The 15,404-nt window shown below is 41.8% G+C and overlaps 1 protein-coding gene across 2 annotated transcripts in view; it reads right to left on the reverse strand.

Annotated features, from left to right (window-relative positions):
• LOC129334226 (leukemia inhibitory factor receptor-like) overlaps nucleotides 1-15,404 on the reverse strand; it is a 114,361-nt gene that overhangs the window by 37,928 nt on the left and 61,029 nt on the right. For both annotated transcript variants that reach the window (XM_054986157.1, XM_054986158.1), the window contains exons 5-9: nucleotides 11,309-11,472; nucleotides 7,982-8,159; nucleotides 6,475-6,750; nucleotides 4,653-4,785; nucleotides 727-890 (exon numbers count right to left, since the gene is read on the reverse strand). In XM_054986157.1, the coding sequence (XP_054842132.1) occupies nucleotides 727-890; nucleotides 4,653-4,785; nucleotides 6,475-6,750; nucleotides 7,982-8,159; nucleotides 11,309-11,472 (915 nt within the window). The remainder of the gene's footprint in view (nucleotides 1-726; nucleotides 891-4,652; nucleotides 4,786-6,474; nucleotides 6,751-7,981; nucleotides 8,160-11,308; nucleotides 11,473-15,404) is intronic.

Here is a 15,404-nt window from a genome sequence, read left to right on the forward strand (position 1 = left end):
TTCTTCTTGTTCCATCTGACTACTGACATACAGCTGTCCACTCACACACCTGCTGCCAGGCCAGGCCACTCAACCCAAACAACCCTGTTCATTATACAGGGATCAGCTGTATCCTAAAGAAAATACTGTTTTTGATTAAATGGAAGGAGAGTACAAGTATCAGGAAATTGCATCAAAATTTTGTCCCTAGTATATTGGTCCATTGAGTTCAAATGTAGAGAAGCAGGACCTGAAGTATGATGTCACTATTTGATGAATTATAAAGCTAGCAGAAACTATAGAATCATAGGGCTGGAAGGGGGCCTCTAAGGCCATCTAGTCCAAACCCCTGCACAATACAGGAAATTCACAACTACCCCCCCCCCACCTATATATTAATCATAAGCAGGGCTTTTTTCTGGGCAAAGAGGTGGTGGAACTCAGTGGCTTGCCCTTGGAGAAAATGGTCACATGGCTGGTGGCCCCGCCCCCTGATCTCCAGACAGAGGGGAGTTGAGATTGCCCTCCGCACCATTTTCAAGAGGTTCCGGAACTCCGTTCCACCGCGTTCCTGCTGAAAAAAAGCCCTGATCATAAGAGAAAAAAAGAGAAGAGGAGCCCTAAAGATATAACTAGAATGCTTTTTTTAAAAAAAATGGGGGGGCAGGACTGGTTTCTGAATGAAATTTCCTCTTGTGTGTGCCCAAATTGGACTAATATTTTTGGCGCTGAATATAAAAATCTTACCTCTATAATTTATATTGATTAAAAGAGAGGACTCCGATTGGCCAAGGGGATTTGAACCATGGATTGTAAAGTTATATATTCTTTGATTGTTGAGAACTAAAAAATTACAGCGATAATATTCAGGATTTTCTTTTCCATTATATGTAACATTCTTCCCAGATATACTGCAAAATTCAAAAATAAAAAGGTGAGTATTAGTATTCAGTTCTGCACAACCTTCTAATATCTACTGAAGGCAAATAGTGACAGCCTATGGCTATAGACGATAAACTCTTTTGACTTTGAATACTGAAGGCAATACGATTAAGAATATATCAGAAATGGATGAAAGAAAATAAACAAATTAATTTTAACAAGTACATCAAGTAGGATGTCTTCACATGGTTAGACATTTTGGTCTGCAGTAGCACAGCAAGATTTGCATCTAGTAGCATCTCAAAAACCAAGAAGATTTTCACGGTATAAGCTGACAAGAGTCGAAGTCCCCTTTGTCAGTAGGATCTCATGATCTGACAGAAGACAACATGGATGGTTGCCCATCTTCCCAGGTTTTCTCCCTTCCCAGCAATTCTCTCTCAGCCCAGGACAGTTTATTTCTGGGATTGCAGGAGCCACATGGGGTAAAAGCCAGATAGGTCAGAAGAACCAAGTCACTCCCTTCTGCTTCCTCCATGATTGGACCTCCGCTCCCCACTGCAGCCTCCTGACCCATACGACTATGAGCAGAACCACAAGTGACAAAAGGCACAGACTGGACACTTGTCTGCTTCCCTCAAGTTTTGATGGGAAATGTAGGCAGCTTGGCGGAATGTTGGACAAGTGACAGTTGAAAAGTCCATTGGACAGCAGTCGGAGAGCCAAGCTGCGAGACCAGGATGCCTACATTTCCCATCAAAACTTGAGGGAAGCAGACAAGTGTCCAATCTGTGCCTTTTGTCACTTGTGGTTCTGCTCTATGACACCATGCAGGTTTCACAACCCCTGGGGTAAGCCTTCCTAAGGTTGGAAAACTTCTCGGGGTAGTAAAAGCCAGGGAAATCATTGCATTGGATCCCACTCATTGAACTGAATATAAGAAACCCCTTACTAATAAAGAATAAAATTTTTCTACACTTTTTTAAAAAGGTCTCTTGTGATCAGGGGTATGTGTGTGTTATGTGCCGGCAAGTCGCCTCTGACCTATGGCAACCCTATGAAAGAAAGTCCTCCAAAACGTCCTACCATTAACAGACTTTCTCAGATCTGTTGCCCTGTTTACTTTCTTATTACATTTATCTATATAATAATTATATTCTAAAGTTAGCTTCTTCCACTTTTTCTTTTCTCTCTATTTTTTCCATTCAAGCCAATGGTCCTCAACCCAGAGAAAGTTAATTAGAGATTAATCCAGGAAGAAAAGCAACAACAGTGTCTGGGAAGATATCTTAGAAAACAGTCATGTGAAGCCATTCTATTGAATGGTTGTTGTGGGTTTTCCGGGCTGTATTGCCGTGGTCTTGGCATTGTAGTTCCTGACGTTTCGCCAGCAGCTGTGGCTGGCATCTTCAGAGGTGTAGCACCAAAAGACAGAGATCTCTCAGTGTCACAGTGTGGAAAAGATGTAGGTCATTTGTATCTACTCAGGAGGGGTGTGGTTGAGCTGAGTCATCCTGTAAGAGTTTCCCAGGGTGTGGAATGCTAATGGCAGGAGGCTTCACTGTATCCTGAGGAGGTTCTTTTGCATATGGATTGGTACTTGATGTGCTAATCTCCTCTGCAGGGCTATTGTCGAGTATAGAGTGTATAGAGTGAAAAACAGTCTCCTACAGGAAAAGTGTTTTTGCCATATATCAAAGGAATTACTGATCAGATGGGAAAGCTTATGAAAAAGCATAACCTTCAAGCAGTATTCAGACCCACCCGAAAAATACAACAGATGCTACGATCAGCAAAAGACAGTAGAGACCCCCTCACCTCTGCAGGGGTATACCGTATACCCTGCAGCTGTGGACAAGTTTACATCGGGACCACAAAGCGTAGCATCCAAACAAGAATAAAAGAACATGAAAGACACTGCAGACTTGGACAACCTGAAAAATCAGCAGTGGCTGAACATAGCCTAACTCAAACAGGGCACAGTATTTTATTCCAGGACACCAAAATACTGGACAACACTTCCAACTACTTTGTCAGACTGCACAGGGAAGCCATTGAAATTCACAAGCATAAGCAAAACTTCAGCAGGAAAGAAGAAACCTTAAAAATGAACAGAGCATGGTTTCCAGTTCTGAAAAACACCAGGCTAACAAAACACTCTATACTCGACAATAGCCCTGCAGAGAAGATTAGCACATCAAGTGCCAATCCATATGCAAAAGAACCTCCTCAGGATACAGTGAAGCCTCCCGCCATTAGCATTCCACACCCTGGGAAACTCTTACAGGATGACTCAGCTCAACCCCACCCCTCCTGAGTAGATACAAATGACCTACATCTTTTCCACACTGTGACTCTGAGAGATCTCTGTCTTTTGGTGCTACACCTCTGAAGATGCCAGCCACAGCTGCTGGCGAAACGTCAGGAACTACAATGCCAAGACCACGGCAATACAGCCCGGAAAACCCACAACAACCATCGTTCTCCGGCCGTGAAAGCCTTCGACAATACATCATTCTATTGAATGTTGGGGGGTGGGGGGGAGTTGATGTGAATGTTTGCACAACCTAAAGCAGGGGAGCAGAAGTTTATGCTGCAAAAACTGATTAGTTTGACTAAAAATTAGCAATGGAAAATATTCAGCACAGACCAGCAAACCACTGTAGAGCTGTTCCAGTTTATATCAGTGGATTCAGTGGATTCAGACTGGCCTAACTATGTTCAGGACCACACTGTAAATTGTGCTAATGATTTTAATGAGTCAGTACCCTAGCTAAGCCTAGCTCAGCTTCTCCATCCTGACCTCACCCACTATTCTTGCCGAACAGGTATCAATGAATAGCCTAAATACATGAAATAAAACAGTCCCATGAACAATCAAGGGACAACATTACTGGGGTTTATATTTCATGCTTACAGCCATGATTTCAACCTATTACAACAGTTAAGGCAAACTCCTAATCTGAATGAAAATGGGGACCATAACACAAGTCTGCAACACAGAGAGCTTAACAAATCCCATCAGACTGGATTACAGATGCACACAAACCTGCTTTTGGACTGCTCGTAGATTGAATCCTGGTTCACAGGTATTCCAGTGAGCAATCGAGCCAAGTTCTTATCCTCTTCAATCCAGGCAAGTTCTTATCCCCCCTTTTCCCAAAATAGTAAAGAGTCCAGTAGCACCTTTAAGACTAAAGGTAAAGGTAAAGGTAGTCCCCTGTGCAAGCACCGAGTCATTACTGACCCATGGGGGGACATCGCATCACGATGTTTTCTTGGCAGACTTCTGTTATGGGGTGGTTTGCCATTGCCTTCCGCAGTCACTTTACCCCCAGGAAACTGGGTACTCATTTTTCCGACCTTGGAAGGATGGAAGGCTGAGTCAACCTTGAGCCAGCTACCTGAACCTGGCTTCCACCAGGATCAAATTTAGGTCATGAGCAGAGCTTGGGCTGCAGTACTGTAGCTTACCACTCTGCGTCATGGGGCACCTACCTTTAAGACTAACAAACTTTATTGTAGCATAAGCTTTCAAGAGCCACAGCTCTCTTCGTCAGATGCACCAGTTGGTTTAGTCTTAAAGGCGCTACTGGACTCTTTACTATTTTGCTCCTACAGACTAACACGGCTTACTCCTCTGGACCCTTTTCCCAAGGCTCTCTGGAGACGTTACAGAGCACTAGCCAAGATCATCTAATATGATATTTAAATTACATTACATTAAATGATCTTATTCGTATTATATATTATATTAGAGGATCATATTCATATTAAAGAATCTTAATTACCTTTCAAATAAAGTATAGTTTGTTCTTCGTTCTGCGCTATACAAGTTAGTCGGTCTTCCTGCTTTCCATTCACAAGTGATTTCCTTAAAATCTGATGTTTCACAGGATAGGTTTTGTGGAGTATCAGGGGGGTCTATAGCAGCAAGAAAAAGTAAATTATACGTACTATTATAAACCTTAAGCCACAGATATTTTTAATGCTTTCAAAGGTTAGTAATAAAAGAAGTTCCATTATAAATGTAGTGATGAGCAAACCACTCTCCGTGCAAAGAGTCACCAAGCACCAAACATTTTTAAAAGCTCACTTTTAAAACTGGCTCCCAGTGTAAAACAAGATTCTACAATGGCACAGAACATGCCATTGACTTTTATTTATCTTAGTCATGGATCTCACTGAAGCTCCAACACAACTGCGCAAACTCCTTCCCAGGGTGATTTTCAAGGTTCTGGAGAACTGTAGGCCTAATAAGGGAAGTTGTAGAACCCCCGAGAAAAGTGAAACCCCTAAGCTTGTTTCACCAAGTTTGGTGTGATTCTAATCCCAAGGGCCAATCGCTTTGGGTATTTTCTTTGTTTTTTCCTGACTTTTTATTTCCTTGATCTTTGATCTTGTTGCTGAGCCCAAAAGAAGCTGCTTCCTAAACTTCAGCTGAAATGCATTTACTTAATGCAAAGGAACCATAACTGAGAAAAGTTAAAACCGCTCAAGAAAATGATACTGAACTCATGCATGCAAACATTTCAAGTGAGAGACAATCATCTTTTGAACCAGGTAATTTAGAATTTCAGCTGCAGCTTCATACAATTCATGCTTACTGTGTAACCATTTCTGCTTCTGATGTGTGCTAATCCAGCCCCGCAAGGAGAATTGTGTACCTGGAGGTGAGTTACAAATTTCTGCAGAAAATCCTCACCTCACTGGTTGTCATGCATGTAAAATGAGTAAGATTACCCTGTGTGTGAGACAGCTATAAACTATAAGACTTATGGCGATGCAATGCACTTAAATAAGCAAAATGACATAGAGACCTTCAGAACATAAATAATGTTTGATGTAGGAATTATGGAGACACAAGAGTCAGAATCTGGAAACACCATACGGATATCGGTAAGCCCCTCCCCCTCCAATTCCAGGAAACTGATTTGACTTTATTAAAGTTCAACTGTTGCCCTAAATGCTGGTTTAAGAAGAATTTGGCACAGCTCCAATTATGCTTTTCAAGATGGAAATTATATAGTGTATTCACATGTCAGCTTCTTGTACTTCAAACTGTATTTAGTACTGCCCAACGAGGGGTGCAATAAAGAACCCTGAGAAAGACAGATATTCCACTGCCTGGCCTTGGCAATCATATACACACTTGGGGGGAGCACACACCAATGTGGCAGTCTATGTACAGTATGACTGCAGGCTTTCCTTTATAGGCTCAACATAACCTTTGGAAAAATTAGGGTCTAAACTAAATGACTTATTTCAATTACCATCTTGAAGAAATAACAACAACAACATTTGATTTATATACCACCCTTCAGGACAACTTATCGCCCACTCAGAGTAGTTTCCAAAGTGCATTGTTATTATCCTCACAACAATCACCCTGTGAGGTGGTTGGGACACTGAGAGCTCTGAGAGAGCTGTGACTGACCCAAGGTCACCCAGCTGGCTTCAGGTGGAGGAGTGGGGAATCAAACCCCATTCTCCAGATTAGAGTCCTGCCGCTCTTAAGCACTACACCAAACTGGATCCAATTACTTACATTCCATCCAAGCAAGGAATTAAGAAGAAGAAAGCATTTGCACAGCTACAGTTTTATGTACTTACAGCCTACAAAGGTAGTGGTTCCAGTAAAGTCACCAGGATCCACCTCACACCACGCATTATCCCCAGCCTCGATGCTCTTGTTAGCATTCTGCACATAGATCACAGCACTCCAGTTGGAGAGACGGACAGGTGGACTCAGGGCAGCTGAATAGTTGCTATATCCTATCTTTTTAAAACTTTGTCCTCTCTTCCACACGCAGCAGAAAGTCAAGTTGGTACCTACTTGCGCCACTTCATCTACAGGAAACATTTTAATCAAAGAGCCTGTATCTTGCCCTGCAATGAACAAAGGGAAGGGTCAGAGTTGGGGGGAAGGGAAGGGAGGGAGAAGCATCTACAGTTTATGATTATTCCCTTAGTTTCTCAGTGGATCATCTGAACAATTCATCTAGACACAGTATTCCATGAATGATAATTAAGCAAATCCCACTGGAAAGAAAACTGGGTAAGAATTATGGTTGCACATTTTCATCTCTCTCTGTTGTGCAGCCACTCCAACAATGAGACAGGCAGGATGTATCCGGCATATTTGGGGGACTGAAAGCTCTCCCTTTCCCAAAGGCCAGGCTTTCCAATCTCAGGTTCATTTTTGGAGCGTACCCACACACAAGACATGAATTCCTGACTCAACTTAGTAAGTTTATTCATTAAGGAGCATCTCCAAAAGCATGAAGCACTTTTATTCAGGCAACAGGCATTAAAACAAGAACTCCTTACCGTTGCTAAACATTAAAATTGCCTATCTAAAACTTAAGAGCTCGCTGTCTAAAATTTAAGAGCTGCTGTAGCACAGTGGTTAAGAAGTTCAGCTGTGAATCAGCACTCTGCTGGTTTGACTCCCACCCCTGCCATGAGCTCAGTAGGCAGCCTTGGATAAGCCACTCCTCTCAGCCCCAGCACCCCAGCTGCATTGTGGGGATAACAACAATATTAACTTGTTCACCGCTCTGGGTAAGGCACTAATCTGTCTATAAAAGCTGTATATAAGCGCAGTAGTTTAAACAAACTTTAAACTCTAAAAAAAGGCTCTGTGTGCTTGATGAGAAGAGTTAAAACAAGGAGAACTCATACAAATTATTTTGTACTAAGTAGAAAGATCTTCAGAGAAAGATCTCTGTTTTAGGTCTCATTATCTAAAGTCTTCAGAGCTGTTTATAACTGGGATATAAATATCAGAACTGGACGGTTTGGAAGCTTTAATGAGGCACGAGTAAAACAATCCATTGCAAAGTAAGATCTCATTTTAAATTGTGAACATATCGGTATTTCAGTATTATGGGAGGGGGAGATCAACTCAATAGAAATTTGAGCAGAAAAATTTAACAAAAGCAATGGAGGAGCAATGGCTATGCAAGCAAAATCTTTTGCCTACTACTTTCCAGCATAAATTCAGTGATGATTTAGGTATTTCTCTGAGCCCCTGGTTCCAAAGGACTTGAGTATCACGTATGCAAACCTACTTAGCAGTACTCGTCGCTCAAGCTTTTGCTCAACAGCACCATCTTACCTGGCATCTTGGCAAGTGGACTCCACTCACTCCACGTCTTGGTCCCAGAAAAGACTTCCAAGTGAAGGTAACACCGAATCTGGGCATAATGAGTAGTGCACTCTAAAGGTATGTCCGATGTCCAGCTCCAAGAGAGGATGGTAGCCGTATTGCCAGGTAATTTTGAATCATAGGTCTCCTAAAGGTGCCAAAGGAAAGTTACAGAAACACTTTATTAAAAGATATACTTTTGGACTTCTTATTGGTATAACAGATGGAAGACTGGCGGTGGGGGGTAGGGGTAGATTACACTCCTATAGAGTGATTCCGCAGATGTTAGATAATGCACTTCCAATCCTCTTTATAGATCATTTGGAATGGATTTTTTTGTGTGCGGAACAAAAAATCCATCTGAAACGATTGACAAAGTGCATTGAAAGTGCATTATCCAACGTGTGCGGAATTAGCCATAAATTATAATTGTGTAACAGTGGTGGAATGTTGGCATATTTGTTTCTATTACAGCTCCATAAAACATGGACGACCCAGTTCCAGACTTCAGTTTGTCTATGTTTTTCTCTGCAACACCCATCAACAAAAAGATAAGCAAACAAACCACTAGAAATGCCTGTATGATCAAATGCCAGAACTGCTCAGTCAATAGTTTGCAAGCTCTGGCTGCAATTATGTCTTTCAATATAGTGGTAATGCCACACAAAAAAAGATTTATTTATATATTATTATTATTATTTATAGCCCACTACTAAAGGCAGATTACAAAACATGATAAAGACAATTTAATCAAATAGCATACAGGTTACAAAATATGATAAACACACTTCAGCTGAACAGCAAAGATTTCTGACAAAAATGCAGTGGGATTAGGATTGGAAAAAAATGCAAGCAAAATGAATTGCAGTTAAAAGGGGGTGATATGTATACTAAACTTTGCAATATACCATGATGTTAACCCTTATAGATGTTGCCTCCTGAGCTGATTCATTACACTGTGGTTCTGATCTCTTTATGAGAATGTCCTATGGAACATTTCTGTTTTGTGCATTCTGTGAAATGGTAGAACCTTGGTAGAACCCAGATCATTAATTTATTTATGTCATTTATAGTTTGTCTTTCTCACTGAGACTCAAGGCGGATTACATAGTGTGAGATGAGTACAATCAGTATCAAAGACACTTCCATACAGTGTCAAGGACATTTCCATAGACAACGCCATAGGATAAATAAATACAGTTTACAAAGATGTAGCATTAAGAAGGATCCAATACAGAGTTGAAGAATTGCTGAAACAGAACATAATCAGTTCTAGGACCGACATTAGACAACATGAAGCACAGGTAGTATATAGGAGTACAAATTTAAAGCAACAGATAATATGTAAGGCAACATAGTGGTAAAGTCCATGGTCCCTAACTCATTAGCGAAACATCTGAGACCTCCTCTCTATAATACCGCCCTCCTGTCTGAGTAAAGCCATTCTGTAATATGGACACCATGACACAGAATGCATATGGAGATAGAATTCTGTTTAGGATTGCACTCGCTCTACGAAGGGCTCCCCTTGGGGCTGATCCAGAGACTACAGCAGGTCCAGAATGCTGCTGCTCGTGTCCTGATGGGTGTTCCATACAGGGCACATATGACACCAGTCCTACAGCAGCTTCACTGGCTCCCTGTGGAATTCCGGATCTGCTTCAAGGTGTTGGTTTTGAGCTTTAAAGTCCTAAATGGACTGGGGCCAGCATACCTGATGGACCATCTCTCCCTCTATGTGCCCTGGAGAGCGCTTCGTTCAGCAGGTAAGAACTTACTGCTGATTCCTAGCCCTAGGGAGGCTCGCCTTTTCGGTCCTGGCCCCAACCTGGTGGAACTCTCGTGTCTTGTATCATTTTGGCAGGCCTGCAAGACAGAGATGTTCCACCAGGCATATGATTGAGGCCAGCACTAGGACCATCACTGAGCCTCCCACCGGCCTCCTGCAAAGCGTGGGACCATTTAGGACCGTTATGAGCTGTCCCGTGTATGTATCTGATTACATCTCACCTGTCCGTTTCCCTCCCTCTTTGTACGTTGGGGGCAGAAATGTGGAAGCGGCCATCTATGATTCTGTGTATATGATTTTAATTGGTGATTTTTTCCCCTGTTTTATTGTATTGTATTTTATCCCATTGTGGAATTGTATTTTAAGACTGAGGTACCCTGTCCTGAGCCCGCTTGCGGGGAGGGAGGGCTAAACACTGAATAAACTAAACCAAACCCTGCCAAATCACATCAGTAGTACATCTAATCTAGCATCCTGTCTATCATAATGGCCAACCAGTTACTTTGAAGCACCAACAAGGCATAGCGGTCAAGGCCTTCCACTGATGTTTCCTCCCGGCAATGGTATTCAAAGGTTCACCGCCTCTGAACATGGAGGTTTAGCCACTAATGGGCCTATCCTCCGTGAATCTGGCCAATCCCATTTTGAAGCCATCTGTGTACATCGCTAAATCTTCTGGCAGTGAATTCCACTCATGGTGTAAAGAATGATGGCTTCTCCAGACTCCTTTAGTTTCCTTTAGCCTGCACTGCAGCGATGCCAATATACAGGAAGAAAAAGGCTGTACATCCAGTATTTGTTTTGCAGGGGGTGGGGTGGAAAACTGGCACAGTGATGAACTCGCAACACTTTCAAGCCTGCTGATCTCATCTGGCTTCACTGATCTTAAGATCTGCACGGGGATTACATCAACCACCCACTGCTGGCATTTCTGTCATCTCCTTCTGCCTCTAATATTTAATCATGGTTTTATTCATGCTCCCAAATAATCATTTTTAGTCATAGATTATCCTTATTACAAAGTCTCTCTCTCTCTCTCTCTCTCTCTCTCTCACACACACACACACACACACACACACACACACACACAAAGTACCAAGAAAGCAACGTTTGGTTCAATTACCCTTTTCTGAGTATGGATGACTCTCAATACGTGTTACCCACTCCTTGGTGGGGATACGTGTGCAATATACAGCAATTCAAGTGGCACAGTTTGTACTCAGTGGGTTGGATTCAGCCAGCTTTTCCAATATTATTAAAGGGAGGAGGGGACCTCTCTGACCACTAAAAACAGCTATGGTGGGGCTCATGGACTCTGCATTGACACAAGGCATGCAGGACAGGGGCTGAAGTAAGAAGAACTGGGGAACAGTGTGTGCAAAAGCTGGCTGAATCCAACGCCATATCTTCAAAAGTCTTATTTTATTTATGAAGTGATCTATCCTATACAATGCTTGGGTTAAAGAGGCAAACAAAGATTGGAATAGAAAGGCAATGTGACAACTCACCAGTGCCACCGTCTCAATGGGATCTTTACGCAAAATCCGAATTTGCCAGGTAGCGTCCATGTCAAATGGGACAAGCAAGCCGCCATAGTTCCATTCCAGATTCAATGTGCGGGCTGAAGAGTTAGCAGTCAGGTTACGAATCTGCGGAGTGATGGGAACATATGCTGGAGGAAGGGACAGAAAGGAAAACCTGGTTCAGAACTTTCAGTTATCATCAATTCTAGCAATGCACAACATTGGTCTACCCTGAACAGCCTCATGTTCACCCAGTTAGGATTTTTAAGGTTTATATATTTTTTCTATATAAGGGCAAATTTTGTCCCCTGCTCTACCAACAAGAAGAGAACAGGCAGCCATTTTTCTGCTACCATAAAACTGGAGTCCAATGGTATCTTAAAGACAAACAAAATGTATGCCAGCATGATGAGCTTTCATGTGTCAATAGTCCATTTCATCAGATGCACAGGGGAGTGCAAGTCTAGGAAGTTAGAAATGGATGTATATCTCTCTACATCTGAGGAAGTGAGCTCAGATGCATGAAAAGGTTATGTTGGCATTCACGGTGTTACTCTTTAAGATGTCACTGGACTGCTGTTTCATTCATCATGAAGAGGATTCCTTTTATTGCCTGGTAGGAACAATCACAGAGAAACACATTTATCAAAAAATAAACAAAAATATATATATTGATCAGGACGTATCTGACATGAACCAAGGGCCAGCTTATGCCGTTTTGTCCCAACAAGCCCTGCTCTGGCTGGATCCAAAGTTGGCTGCAGCAGTGGGACCTTGGAACCAGGAAACAGTGGCATAAGTCTGCCGGGGGCAATGATAGGCACAAGCCTTGCCCATTGCTGCCTTCCACATGCTGTCTTCTACCCACCTATACCTTCCCGTGGTCTCTTGGATGGCATAAGCAAATCTGATGCATTGAGGCATATATTTAGATAGAATTAAAGCGCTATAACAGTAGAAGAGACTTCTAGATGGATAGCCGCCTCCAGCTCTATCAGTGGACTAACAGCTGTTAATTGAGGAACAAAAAGGACTTGATACAGAGAACATACCCAGGCCTTTTTACAGTGAAGGGTTCCAAATTCTATGACACAAACGTAAGTTGCATTACAATGCATGCGTCATGTGCCTTACAAAAGACATCCTCAGTGTTGCTGACATCATTTGTTTATATAAAGCAGTATAAATAACATGTGGCATTTTACAGAGTGCAGGGCAAGACATAGCCAGCAAGGGCTAGAGATGGCAAAGATAAGGGAGGAAGACAAAAGTGGGAAGAATTTATCATTTTAGTGCTTCAGTACAGGAGGGAGACTACAGGGCTTTGCCGAAGGTGTTCACACACTACAGGGATGCACAATACAGCAGTTGATTGCTGCTATTCTTTTTTTTCAGCAAGCAGAATTTGTTTCATAAGGATTAGACTAATGGCAGAAAAGGAAGCACAAGTTAAAAGCATGGGTATTTCAATAGAAAAGATAATGGGAGAGAACCAGTTGGGGGGCATGCAGGATACAAACATTCCACTTGCATAAGACTGAAAACCATCAGTCTCACTATATTCAGTTTCTTCCAAACATAAAAAGGCCAATGCTAAGCAATTTTTTTAAAGTCCAACAGATCTCAAGGGGAGATAGAGCTAAAGACCTCTGTAAAATTGATGTAACTTGCAACTGTTCAACTTTGATCAGAGGGTGACCCAAAACGACATGTTTGGGTTGGAAGCAAAACAAAACACCAGCCTATTTTACATATCTGCTTCAAACACTTCAAGGCAGAAAACAATGCCCCAATCATACAATTATAACAACACCTTGAAAACCTGCACGGTTGAACAGTCCCCTTTCAGAGCTAGCTGGAGGGTGTCTTATATTCACTCAAATTTGGGCAGCTTCCAGATGTCAGAGCCAGTGACCAAATTGTTAAACGAAAGACGCAATGCTTTCGGTGGAAAATTCCTGGCTGGCATAAACCCAGGACAGCAGCAAACTTGTAATTCACTTCTAACCCCTTAATTCTCAAACCAGAATGCTCTCCTTTGAAGATCTCCAACTAAACATTTGGCACAGAAGAGCAAAGCACCAAAGTAGGTTATATTTCTCCTCTCTGATGATATATATATATATATATTACACAAACACACACTTCTCACCAAGCAGTGAAGTCATACACAATAAAATGTAAACACATTATTAATCATTCTTCTCCTGTGTCACCCAAGTTTCTTTCTGCTCTCAGTATTCAAGATCACAAATGGTAAAAGTGTTTATTAATTGAGAGAGAACTAGTAGAGCAGAACGAAACACACATTGCACAATAATGTCTGTACAGTACATAATAGGCCTTCCTTTTTCATGGGTCATGCATGAAAAGGTTCAAAAGGGTGGAATTATTTGCAATCCACACATACACTTGTACAATATACTTCACCTGAATACCCTTGTAGCCCAGTGAAACAAAAAGGCTTTAGTTTTTTAGGTGCTGAAGGCTGCAATCATAAGGAATTTTTCCTAGGAGTAAAACCCTAGAATAATATGGAACTTCCATATCAGTAGACCTGCTTAGGATTATCAGGCAACAATGTGTGGCGGGTTCTAAGAATCAAATTCCTCAACACTGGAACTCTTGTACACTCCATTTAGGGGGTTTTATATATAGTTTATATATATGTGGTTTTATTTTGTTCTATATTAATGCTTTATTTGTATTGTTTAATTAAATATGATATATGTGTGTACACACGTGGAACCAACAATCACCTTACAAAAGTGCGCGTATGCGCTCACACACACGTATTTTACACCCAACCATTCTCCCCAGTGAGGATGCAGTGCTGATTACAGTTTGGTGCAGTGGTGAACTGTGGCAGGACTCTAATCTGGAGAATCAGGTTTGATTCTCCGCTTGAAGCCAGTTGGGTGACCTTGAACCAGTCACAGCTGTCTCAGCATCACCCACTTCACAGGGTGATTACTGTAAGGATAACAACAACACACTTTGTAAACCGCTCTGAGTGGGTGTTAAGTTGTCCTGAAGGGCGGTATATAAATCTATCATCATCATCATCATCACCACCACCACCACCACCACCACCACCACCACCACTACTACTACTACTACTACTACTACTACATGATGCTCCTCTCTTCCATTTTATCTTAACAGCTTGAGGTAGGTAAGGCTGAGAGTGTGTGAGAGGCTCTTGCTTTTTTTTTATTAGCAGCAACAACTTTTATTGGCATTACATCCATATTAATAACAAAAACACTCCACTCAATCAAAACTCAGTCTACAAATACACAACTCGCCTCACAGATGCAAGACACAAACATTTAGCTACAGTTTCAATCACCTTTTGGTTCCAAGTAGCCAATAGGAAAATAATTTTACATTTATCAGATTTCCCTATTTGCTCTCTCAGAAACAGTTCAGTAAGTGTGGGGCGTATATCACAATAATAAGTACAATACAGAAATACATGTTCCAGGGTTTCTATGTCCTGCTGAGCACAAGTGCATAACCTGTTAGCATAGGGCGTTTTATGAAATCTCTCATAAAGTATCGTGGAAGGTCACACTTTCTTTTTTGAAACTGAGGGGACTCATTCTGCCCGTTATGAATTTGAGGAACCTGGCTGCTTTTGAGATATAAACCTTCCCCTCAGGTACAAGATGTTCTATGAGTAGCAAGCATAAAGGCTTTGGGCTGCTGTTGTGAGATAAGTGTTGTGCTGTGCATGAAGAGTTCAGAGACCACTGAAGCAGGAGGTTTAACAAAAAAACAAAGAATATTTATTTAAGTACAATTTATGAGGTGAATTCTCTTTAAAGCTGGAAGTTACCCAGTCTGCTCATCACCAGACAGAAGCCTCACAACTCTGTCTTCTTCCAGAGGTGGAGTTAAACCACTCTACCGTTTTACCAGGCAGAGCTACGTACAACATTGTCTGACCTCTTTTCCTCTGCCACTAGTCACATTCTGTTTGCACAAGATCAGTGCTTTTTAAAGGAGACCAAGGAGCCTACCATGAGAGGAATGCACTCTTTCGCAAAAGATCACCTCTGCAAAGGAGAAAGAGAAG

The sequence above is a fragment of the Eublepharis macularius genome, chromosome 8 (genome assembly GCF_028583425.1).
Source record: "Eublepharis macularius isolate TG4126 chromosome 8, MPM_Emac_v1.0, whole genome shotgun sequence".
In the NCBI taxonomy this organism is placed as follows: Eukaryota; Metazoa; Chordata; class Lepidosauria; order Squamata; family Eublepharidae; genus Eublepharis; species Eublepharis macularius.